A 12550-nucleotide genomic window follows, 5' to 3' on the forward strand; every position below is an offset into this window, starting at 1 on the left:
CTAACTAAGGACAAACTTTATTTCACCTTTTGGATTATCGCCACAGTTCTGTATTTCACACAATCCTTTAAGCTACTGAATTAGTCTGAATTAGAAATTAATTTTGTGATTATGCACATCTGACATTCTGTTCTCTGGTTCTGCACATTGTGTGTCCAACTGTGTTCTTTAAATGTGCTGCTACACGGAGCAAGCCAAGAAAGTGCTGGCTTTGGATTTTTGCCTTGCCAATTACTGATTTGGATGTAATGACGCTTAACTTTTTTTGACCACACCAAATGTACAACATGGCTGCAAATGCTGAAAACCACTTGATTGTAATTCTTGACACACACTTCATATGAAGCTGATATGTTAATGTTTACTGTTAGATAAACACAGAACTAAATGAGACTGTATGAAGTAATATCACTTACTTCCTGTTCGTTTCAGACCCATATGATGATGACCTGAAGGTGAAGACTCAAAGGCCACGATCAGCTGACCTGCCAGGTGTGTTTCAGGCACAAACAGGTACGTGTTGAGAGTGTGAGGCAGTGTCCACATCCTGCAGCTGCTTGACGAGTCACATGTGTGTATGTGAGAAATAGTGTGAATTTAAATGATTAAATAATGAATTGCATTGGAAGAGATAGATTGAATTATTTATCATAAGTATCATTACAGATCTTGTGAATTTCACAATAAGCGACTTACATTATACCGTATACAAATAAGAAACTACATATGGCATGTTTTACCTTGAGTAGAAAGATGAGTTAATGTTGAGATAGAACCTATATGCTCAGGTTTCCATGTAAACAGCCCCCATTATGTGTAGGAGGGAGTCCCTACTGTGAGGAAAAGCCCCGGCTGTGTCTTGTCCTTCTCCCTAGCTCTCCTCCTTCCTTGCTTCTCCCCATTCTTCCATCCCTCCAGGCATGTGTGATGAGCTTAAGCCCTGACTCACGGCATGTTAATGAAGATGTAATGCGATTAACGGACATGCAATTAATTTGATTTCCTTCGTTGCCATGTGATGACGCCTTCACCAAAGGACATGGAGCTCATAAACAATTTAGAAGGAGACAATTTGAATGTCTTCAGTTGTTGATTTCAAGGGCATAACTGAGAGGAAACAATAGGAGACTCTTTACAGCTGCCTCAATAAGTTAAAATCAGCAGCAAGCATGCCTGCACGCCCCCGTCTTGAACGGGTGCTTGCATTCCTCCAGACACAGGTGTTTGGACTTACTTTCTTCAAGGATTTTTTTTTTTTTTTCTATAAAACATTTTTACAATTTGAACATATGAAAGACATGGCATTAACAGGATACACTTAGATTGTAAATTCAAGATTTGTTTTCACATTATGAGACAAACACAATGTGGGGAGTGGTGGTGCAGAGGTTAGAGAAGGTGGGCCTGTAATCGGAAGATCGCTGGTTCAAGCCCCGGTACTGACAACATCAAAAATGTGGGTGGGGTAGGTGAAGCACCCACACCTGCACCCACCCTCATTTGTCCCACTCTGGGCCCATGAGCAAGGCCCTTAACCCCCACCATCTGCTCCTCTGGGTGTCCTAGATGCAGCTCTCTGCTCCACTCAGAGGGCTGTAGTAGCTCGGTGGTCTGTGGTTGTGTCAGGAAGGGCATCCGGCGTAAAAATAACTGCCAAGTCTTCGTGCGACTTAGTTCGCTGTGGTGACCCCTTACGCAGGGAGCAGCCGAAAGAAGAAGAAGGAAAAAAAGGGACACAAACACAATAATGATCTCCACCATTTATTTATTTATTTATTTTTTTTGTCTGTGTTCAATTAAGAAAAAAACAAAACAAAAAACAGTGTCTGTCTTTATCTTTGAATGCAACATCATGGTCGCCAGGCTTCACACTAATCCAGGCTTGGTTTGATTTGAGGCGTGACTTAATATGCCATTCAGAATAAGCAGTTTGCTGTATATGACATATGTTTTTGTCATTGATTTTTATTTTTTTTCGTTTGTTTGATCGAATAGCCCTTTTGACACTATGATTAATTACTACAGTCACTAAAGGTTGTTTCATGCTACAGCCAAAGCCGAATAGTCGGCTCATGGTCATATGGTTGGGAGTTGTTTGTTTTCGCTCATACCTTTCATAGTTAAACAGACACACGGCACAGAGCTCATGGAAAACCCCATACCACTGCAGTTTATGTCATGGCATAGGTTTCTTCCCACAAACTTTTCTTCTCCATTCCTGAGCCCACTGTTTAGCCACATAGCTGTCATGAAGAGATAGCCTCACTTTCCAGTAGAAGCACTCCTCTATGCGCACAGTGTGCACACTATATCCTTCCAGGAGTTTGTTTTGATTGCCTCAGCCAACTGCTCCTCAAAGCTGTCCATATTGCTTGCATGCACAACAGCCGCCTTCTGAAAGCGGACGCGTTGAAGTGAAATGACAACAATTCTGTCCGAGAGATTTTAGCATAAACAAACACACTCATGAACTTCTGACCAATTACACAATACTTTGCACATGCTCCAATGAGACAAAGTTGGGCTTGGGCCTTGTGTCAAGAAGGGGCAAACAAAACTACTTCCTGAACAAAATTACATTTTTTTGTCATACAACTATGTCAGTCTTCTTCTTCTTCTTTTGGCTTTTCCCTCTTCAGTGGTTGCCACAGCAAGTCCTCCATCTCACTTTGGCCTCTGCATCCTCTGTCCTCACTCCAACTACCTCCATGTCCTCTCTAACTGCATCCATACATTATATCTCTAATTTGGCCTCCCTCTTTGTCCTTTTCCTGTTAGATGCATTTCTAACATCATTATACCAGTATACCCACTGTCCCTTCTCTGATTTTTGTTTGTTTGTTTGTTTGTTTTTTGTTTGTTTTTAAGCTTATTTGTACATGTAGTCTCATTGAGTCACACTAACTCATTTTCAAGAGAGACCTGTTTAGGGAGCAAATGGTGGGGGTTAAGGACTTTGCTAAAGGGCCCAGAGTGGGAGAAATGAAGGTGGAGGCATGTGTGTGTGTTTCACCTTTTCCACCCACATTTTGATGTTGTCAGTTTGGGGAGTTGAACCTGTGACTTTCTGATCACAGACCCATCTTCTCTAACCTCTGTGCCACCACTCCCAAACCATGGCTGTGGTTGGGAGCATGGACCATGTCCAAACTATCTCAATCTGGTCTCACTAACTGTATCTCTGAGTTGTACAACCTGTGCTGTACCTTTGAGTATTTCATTCCTAATCATATCCATCCTTGTTACTCCTAAGATGTTGTTAGTGTTTTTGTACTACTAGTGAGCATATTCTTAGTTTAACATCTTTCTTAGTTCAGATCTTAGATCTTATTACTGTCTTTCTTTACACATTTACCACATTTTTGTGTAAATGACAAATAAATAAACTCTGACTTTGAGAACCTCAACATCTTCATTTCTGCCACTTCCAGTTCTTTCTCCTTTCTTTTTGCCAATGCCACTGTCTCCAGACCATACAACATAGATGGTCTCACCACTGTCTTGTAAAATTTTCCTTTGACCTTTGCTGACAGCCTTTTGTCACAAATCACTCCTAAAACTTTCCTCCATCCTGCCTGGACTCCCCTTTTCACCTCTTTACCACATTTGCCATTTTCCAGGACAGCTGACCTCAAGTACTTGAAGTCCTGCACCACTGTGACCTCTGCACCTTGTAGACTCACTGCTCCACCGACCTCCCAGTCATTCACACATGTATTCTGTTCTTCTATGGCTGACTTTCATTCTTCTATTTTTAAGTGCATACCTTCACATCTCCAAGTTATCTTCCAACTGTTCCCTGTTCTCACCACAGATAAAAATGTCCTTATGTTTTAGGTCTTATTTATGCAGAAACATAGAACATTTATAAAGGGTTCACAAACTGTCAAGCACTACACTCCAAAGAAAACTACCGTGCTTTCCACTGTACATGTCACATCGACATATACGTTGCATAGGTCGCTAAAAGTTCAAAAATGTCTAATATAGTGGAAAAAAAACAAAAACAAGTTGCTTCGTCGAATAAGTCACATCCATTATGTGTCACCGCTGACCAACTGGAAACATGGGCCGGTGTTGTACCAATAATCGATTGGCTGCCAAATGGCGGCTGTGGGAGCATGCATGAAAGGACTTTAACAATAATTTAACAAGATTAACACTTAAAACTAATTATATGTTTGCTCAAAATTTTAGCAAATGTGTTTCTTCATATAACTTTTCCTTAATAAATGCACTTTAATGGTCAAATCAGCTGAATTTCAAAAATCGATGCGCGTCTCCTGGAATGCGTAGAGAGAGGAATCGCTGTGCATTTATTCAAAATTTAACAAGATGACCACCTAAAAACAATTATTTGTTTGCTCGGCATTATGGTAAAGGTGTGTCTCAGTTGAACTTTTCCTTAATAAATGCACTTTAATGGACAAATCAGTTGCATTTTGCCTGGGCGGCGTGGCAAAATGCAACTGATTTGACATTTCTAAAAAAGTTAAGTCTAGTCCTCTGGACATTCAAAAAACAAAACAAAGCAACAAAAAAAAAAATGTAAAAAGGTTTTGTCTTTCATCCAAAAGACTTCCGAAGTCTTTCGGATGAAAGACAAAACGTTTCTACATTATTTTTTGTTTTGCTTTGTTTTGTTTTTTGAATGTCCAGATGACTAGACTTAACTTTTTTCAATTTTTCTACCTGGATTATTCAGCATGCGTCAGGGTGATTTGATGTTTGCTCCAGGATTTCCGGAGCGAGATGAAGGTGGCTTTCTATGGCAATCCAAGTGTCTCATTAATAACTACGTTTACATATTAATGAGACACTTAGCTTGCCATATTGCTCGAGGGCCTTCTTGAGGCTGAAAACGGCAGTGTTCAATATTTTCTATGTTAGAATGAATGAAATTGTCAGATTTCAGCCAAAAATTGGGTTATAAATATGGGGAAAAAAGTATATTGTTCACTTCAGTGTATAAGTCACAGGACTTCAAAATTTAAGCAAGAAAATGTTCGACCTATATGGTAAAAAAAAAAAAAAAAAGGTAAATAAGATCTTCATTCCTGTATTTCCTTAAGATTTCACACAAAAAATACACTGTACATAGTGTATAGAGAATAAACAAAGCAAAATTGAGGCCACACATTAGCAATGCTGTTCCGATTATTGTAAATGTTTTGTCTCATTCATGTAAACAATCTTTAGCATATTTGTAGTTATTTACTGTATGTATGATAGCTTTTAGTGTCATGAATGTGATATGTATGGTCTGATGTCATCTACTCACATTTACTATGTCCCCTAGCAGGCCTTAGTTTTTGTTTTTTCCCCCATTCTTTTTTTTTTACATCAAAAGTAGTTGGTAACATTGCCTAAACACCAGATTAGCATGATTAGCAGCTGGCTATAATCTCCTAACAAGACATGCTGATTAGATTTAGCAAAACATAGCACTTGGCTATTCAACATATTTAACACATGCACGTTTTGGAGCTAATTCTAAACCATTATCCTCATGCTGTTTATACCCATAAAACATGTTGCATAACAGTGAACCCGCACAAAATGTTATGGCTGCCCAGACTTCAGTGAGATTAGTCAAAAAGTACGTACATTTTACTGCCAAAGCCTACATTATGGTTGTGAAACTAAGATTATATTCTTGTATTAGGAGCAGAAAGAAGTGAACAATCATTAAAGCCAACTATTTTAATGTCTTGTGTTATGTTTGAATTGGTTGATGGGATTTACCTCCGGTAACAATTTTCACTTTTTAACATATTTTATGAGTTGCATACTGCCATTTATTTCATGTTTTTGTTTTTTACCAATCTGTTTTTTATTTTTGCAAAATATTTACCCTTATCACATTTACATGCCCCTGTTGCTGGGGAACATGAGCTGAGAATGTATTGTTGACTTCTTAAGGCTCGCACAGACTCGGGCGGTCCTTAGTCTGTGCAGAAACTGTGCGCTCTGTTCACAGAGGGTTGAGACTTCATACTCAAGCGTCCACCATGAGCAGCTGGAGCCAGTTCCGCAGACACGGGGCGTTTACTTTCTGGACAAACTGAGTTTGCCGATTGATCATTTGCTGACATGCCTACTGGATTGACTGACAAACAAACAAACAAATAAAACAAAACACAGAGCGCTGGCCCTGCAGCCCACACATCAGACCAGCCCACCAGGAAATCTCCAGACTCTCCCACAGCCACGCTGGGCCTGGTTTTTATTTGCTTGTGACAAATTCCTTTATTTTTCACAATTTCAGTCAAGGCATAAAAAGAGGATGAGAAAGAGATGGCTTGGTATTTGGGGAAAAAAAATAAATACAAAAATAAACAAAAAAAAAGGCCATTAAACCAGACCACGAATGAAGAAGGGGAATTTAATACATTGGTGTCACATACAAAACAGTCTGTCGCCAGGCAGTTTATTGTGCGACACCAAGTACGCGTAAGCGGTCATAAAAATTGATCTTTGCGCGGTCATGCTCTGCGGGCATCTGCTTCAAGTCTAATCCAGTATGCGCAGACCTCCGCAGACTGAGGTCCTCGTGACTATATGGGAGCCTTTACTTGTTATTTTGGATTCATTTAAATCCAGTTTATGTATGTAGAAAATGTAAAAAAAAAAATCATATTTCTATCTCTGCGTTTTGCTCCTCAGGTGATCCTTCAGCGGAGGAGTGGTCACCATGGAGTGTGTGTTCCTTAACATGTGGGCAAGGCTGGCAAGTGAGGACACGATCATGTGTTTCTTCTCCCTATGGTACACTGTGCAGTGGTGCTTTGCGGGAAACGCGCATGTGCAACAACACGGTGTCCTGTCCAGGAGAACCCGGAATCATAAGCTCAGGTACAACAAGTCAATGTCTATTGGTGGTATTTTTCCATTGCCCTATTTGATAATACTTTCTAGTTGCTTTTGGTTTCCCAGTTCAATCGATCAAAACGTTTACATATGCATTTGACTCTGCAGGGCTCCCTGATGCTGCTGTGCATTCTGGGATGTTTCATATTTTCTAGTTTTTTTTCTCAAATCACACACTTTATTTTCACCTCGCCCACATTTGCAACAATCAATTGTCTATTTTAAGGTGTTAGGTAAACTGAAGAAAATATTTACACTCTGACTGTTTGTTACTTTTCAAGGAGGTGGAACAAACAAACAAACAAAAAAAAAAAGCATGCACTCATATGTGCATTATGCTCTTTGAAAATGTATTACATCCATGATGGAGGAGAAAATCATGTCAGTTCACTCTGCTGGCTAGCTGAGAAAGACAGAGACTGACAACTGAGCTTGATGTTGGCAAGACTAATAGATGTGACACAGCTCTAAGGAAGACGGTTCCTGACATTTGTGTTCACCAATCCTTAGCTCTTATACTCTAAACATTTTTTTCTAGTGTTTGTAATCACCATAGTGTTTACTTATAGATGTACATGAAATTATGGCCCTAAACACCAAGCATTGTAAGCATACATACAATCCATTACACACACACCACATACAATACAGTCCTTCAATGTTTGCAGCAACATGCTGCATATCTTCTATAAGTCTGTTGTAGAGAGTGCTGTATTTTCTGCCATCACCTGCTGGGGTAGCAGCACCAGAGCAAGTGACATTAAACAGATCAACAAGCTCATAAAGAAGGCTGGCTCAGTTCTGGGGACTCTTCTAGAACCTTTGGAGATGACTGTACAAAGAAAGATTCTTCATCAAATTAGGAACATTATAGACAACCCTCAGCATCCTCTTCATCAGAATGTCATACAACAACAGAGTGTCTTCAGTCAGAGGCTTCTTCAGATCTGCTGTAAGACAGACCACTACAAGAGATCCTTCCTGCCCCCAGTCATCAGCATCTATAACAACTCTTTAATGAAACCAGTATGATGAGTTACAACAACATTTAATTTCCCTCTGGGATTAAAAAAAAGTGTTTTTGAATTGAATTGAATTGAATTGAATACCTCTGAGTTTAGTTGCCGGGGCAAAGACGGAAATTGTTGATTGCCATCAGTTCGCAGTGATAAGATTAATAAGACAAAAACATAAAGTCATAAATACAACTACCTTCTTTTCTTCAATTTAATTATAACCAGTCACATTTAGATGCAGCAACAGTTCAAAAATGTATTCAGCTAGTCATTAAAAAAAAAATATATATATATACATATATGTACATATATGCTCTGCCAATCAGGCTAAGTGCAGTTAGTCATATCGACTTGCTTCAAAACTGCAGCAACAAGCTGATAGTGCCTCATTTATAGTTTTTATTTTATTTTATTTTCTGTAGAAGCACAATCAAGATTCTGATAGGACTTTGTATATAACATCCTGAATAATACCAGGTCTGCTCAACTTTGATTACCAGCATACATAGATGTGTTAAATGAAATGTTGGAGTGCTTTCTGATAGGCACTTGTTTGATTGGCCTGATTGCACTGGTAGTCTGGTGTTGGCCAACCTTTCCCAGATGATAATGAAGCACAACACAAAACAAACAAAAAAATAATAATTCTGTTTGAAAGGATATGGAGGTAGTTGGAGTGAGGACAGAGGATGCAGAGGACAGAGTGAGATGAACAGGGATGACTCACTGTGGCGACCCCTGAAGAGGAAAAAGACTAAAGTAGAAAAAGATAATCACAATTGTCTTCATTGTTTTGCCAACATTTGACAATCCTTTTTCCCCTGTGTTTGTGCCTGTCTGTGCTTTAGAAAATATTGCCAAATTTACCTTATCACCACTTACATCTCTGTTTCAGAGGGGGGAAAACAATGTCATTAACACCTTAAAGGTGCTAGTGTCAATGAAGCTAGCACCAGAAAATAAAGTGCAGTTTTATAATAATAATAATAAATAATAATCATTTTATTTAAAACATCTCTTTCAGGACACCCATGGACACTTTACAGCAAGAAACACAACAGATAAGATTGTGTAAAAACAAACACAGTGTAAAGACCAGCAGGAATAAATTAGAATGTAAAATACATAAAAAATATAAAATACCTAAAACAAAGTTAAGAAGGATAAGCTAGTCTAAAGAGATGTATTGTCAGAGTAGTCTTGAACAGAGGGGGAGAGTGGTGTTTTGTAGGTCTGGCGGTAGAGAGTTCCAGATGTGAGGGGCAGAACAGGTGAAGGCCCTGCTCCCCATGGTGGAGAGGCAGGCCAAGGGTACATGGAGGTGTAGCGAAGAGGAGGATCTGAGAGATCGAGAGGTTATGGACATGTGTAGGAGGTCTGATAGATAAGGAGGGGCAAGATTGTGGATAGCTTTGAAAGTGAGAAGAATGATTTTGAAGATGATGCACAATTTAATTGGGAGCCAGTGGAGCTGCTGCAGGACAGGAGTGATGTGGTTATAGGAGGAGGTTTGAGTGATGACACGGGCAGCTGAGTTCTGGACCATCTGTAGATTCTGAAGAGATTTGTTGGTGAGGCCATACAGAAGGGAGTTACAGTAGTCAATCTGGGAAGTCACAAGACTGTGAATAATGATGGCAATGGAGTGGGGTGTGAGAGAAGGACGGAGACGGTTATTAATATTTTGGAGATGGAAATAGGCAGACTGAGCAACATTGCTGATGTGTGAAGCGAAGGAGGGAGTGGTGTTGAGGATGACACCGATACTCTTGACCTGAGGTGAGGGGGGTAACAGAGAGTTGTTAAGGGGGATGAGAAGATGTTCTGATTTTTAAAAAGAGTTTTTGGTACCTACAAGGATGACTTCTTTTTTGCCACTGTTTAGTTGAAGGAAATAATAAGAAAACCAGTGATGGAGCTCACTGAGACAGTCGGTGAAGATGGCAAGTGGGTGAGTGGAGTATGGTTTTGATGATAAATAGAGCTGTGTGTCATCAGCAAAACACTGGAAATGGACACCAACTTTGCGGAAGATGTGACCAAAAGGAAGGAGTTAAATGATGAAGAGGAAGGATCTGAGGACAAAGCCTTGGGGCATACCCGTGGAGATGGGGGAAGACAGAGAATGGAAGGATTTAAGTTAAATGAATTGAGTGCGGTCAGAGATATAAGATTTGAACCAGTCTAATGGAGTACCTGAGATGCCAATGGAGGTTAGTCTGTTGATGATATAATAACAGATCATGTCAAAGACAGAATTTAGGTCAAGTAGAATGAGGATGGACAGAAGACCAGAGTCAGCAACAAGAAGAAGGTCATTAGTATTTTATATTCTAGCTGTTTTGGTGCTATGGTGGGGGCAAAAAACAGATTGAAACTTGTCCTAAACGTTATTGTTGGATAGGTGAGAGTGAAGTTAACTAGCAACGACTTTTTCAAGAACCTTGGAAATAAAGGGCAGATTAGAGATCGGACGAAGATTATTGAAGTTATTATTGACTGACAACATCAAAATGTGGGTGGGAAAGGTGAAGCGCCTACACCTGCCTCCACCATTCCTTGTCCCAGTCTGAGCCCTTAAGCAAGTGCCTTAACCCCCACCATCCGCTCCCCCGGGAATCCTAGATGGCAGCTTTCTGCTCCACAAAGAGGGCTGTGGTAGCCCTGAGGTCTGTGGTTGTATCAGGAAGGGCATCCAGCATATTAACAATTGCCAAGTCTTTGTGTGAGTTTGCTGTGGCGACCCCCTGAGGAAAGGAGCAGCCAAAAGAAGAAAAAAAAAATCTAAGTTATTTCTTCAGGAAAAGAAAAAGAGCTCTAATTTTAGCCAAAAATGATTTTTTCTTTTTTTTTTTTTTTTGCTGAGTTATACAATCATGTTCTGGTGCCAATGCAAGTAGGCATTGGTTAAAAGACAAGGTTCATCCAAAACACAGTGCCAACATGTATTTATTAATTTTAGTTTTTGTGTTAGTTTTCATTAAAATGTTTGTTTGGTGTTTATGTAAATACAAAATGCTCTATAATATTGACATAAACTTAAAAACCATGTTGTCACAGAGTATTTACCATAATGCCAATTTATGATGTGCTCTTGTAGAAACACTTTAAAAAAATGTTGTTTTTTTTTGTATCCTCATATAAAAACTGCATATGAACTATTTGTTTTGTGTCTTGTTTTAGGATAAATGTTCTGTTTCTGTCTTTCTTTTGGAGTTGCTAGTTCTTATGTTTAATCGTCTATATGCATTTCCATAGTCAAGTTTGCATTTTCTAAACGTGTACTTTTGTACGATCTAGGAGTTTTACTTGTGTGTTGAATGTGTTTACTCATCCAACTCCCTTCCTACAAAAAGAGAGGGAAAATTCTCTTTCCTTGTCAGTGCATATGCTAATCTTGTCTTTATGCAAATGTGCCAGCTCGATTTGTATGTCTAAGTGCCTCATTTTCCATTCCGTGTCTATATTAATATCCTCAGCTGCTCCTTTGATGGGATATTGGTTGCAGTGTTATGTTCTGTTTATTATTTCATTTAGCCCTCCATTTCTCTGATGTTTTCTGACATCGTTCTGAAGGGGGTTTATGGGCACTCCAGGGATTGCCTGAATGGGATCACACAATATCTAAGCATAGTAAGACTGTGAGGATGGTAACGAAAAAAGACTAAAAAGTCTAAAGAACTTGAATTGGACTTTTAAGCAAAAGATGAGGCAGAATTTTTAAGCTTACTTTATTTATTAATCTCTTCAACAATGAAGTCAAGCTGTTTCAATTTTTGCATGAAGTTTATTGAAATCACAATTTAACAACCTAATGGGGGAGTGGTGTAGAGGTTAGAGAAGGTGAGCCTGTGATCAGAAGTTTGACGCTTCAATTTCCCAGACTGACAACATCAAAATGACGGTGTTAAAAGGGAAACACCCATACTTGCCTTCACCCTCATTTGCCCCAATCTGGGCCCTTGAGCAAGGCACTTAACCCCCTCCTTCTGCTCCATCGGGCACTCTATATAGCAGCTCTCTGCTCCACACAGAGGGCTGTGGTAGCTCGGTGGTCTGTGGTTGCTTCAGGAAGGGCATATGGCATAAAAACAATTGCCAAGTGTTCATCTAGTTCGCTGTTGCAACCCCTAAAGAATGGAGCAGCCAAAAAAAAAAAAAAAAAAACTAAAAATCTACATTTAACATGTTTGCTACAATGCATTAGTACTGAGTTTCATCATTTCTGCAGTAACGTTAATAAATTATGAGCCATTCTTATGACAGTGTCCCTTTGGACCTTCTGACGTGTTTTCTAAGCTGGTCTCACCCACTTTGATCACTGTTTATGGAAAAGCAAACTAAAGTGTTGCAATATTTTAGGCATTAATGTGCATGTAAAATATTTAAGTCAAAATGTTGCCTGGAAGGAACGAAAAACAATTTTATTTTTTTTACATCTTGCATCATACATGTTTTTACAAACTGAAAAGGAATAAGGTGGAAGGAAAATATGTCCATGTACCCTGATGCAAGCTCAATAATCCAGGTAGAAAAATCCAAAAAAGTTCAATCTGGTCCTCTGGACATTAAAAAAAAAATAATAATAAAAAAAAAATATATAGAAACGTTTCGTCTCTCATCCAAGAGACTTCCTCAGTCTGAGGTGCTGTATTCAGCTCAAT

The 12550-nt window shown here is 39.2% G+C and overlaps 1 protein-coding gene across 1 annotated transcript in view; it reads left to right on the forward strand.

The window, feature by feature from the left end:
- LOC119426096 (adhesion G protein-coupled receptor B2) overlaps positions 1–12550 on the forward strand; it is a 121935-nt gene that overhangs the window by 88184 nt on the left and 21201 nt on the right. The window contains exons 2-3 of the mRNA XM_037693654.1: positions 433–492; positions 6667–6855. Of these exons, the coding sequence (XP_037549582.1) occupies positions 433–492; positions 6667–6855 (249 nt within the window). The remainder of the gene's footprint in view (positions 1–432; positions 493–6666; positions 6856–12550) is intronic.

This window comes from Nematolebias whitei, chromosome 19, assembly GCF_014905685.2.
Source record: "Nematolebias whitei isolate Nwh7 chromosome 19, NemWhi1, whole genome shotgun sequence".
In the NCBI taxonomy this organism is placed as follows: Eukaryota; Metazoa; Chordata; class Actinopteri; order Cyprinodontiformes; family Rivulidae; genus Nematolebias; species Nematolebias whitei.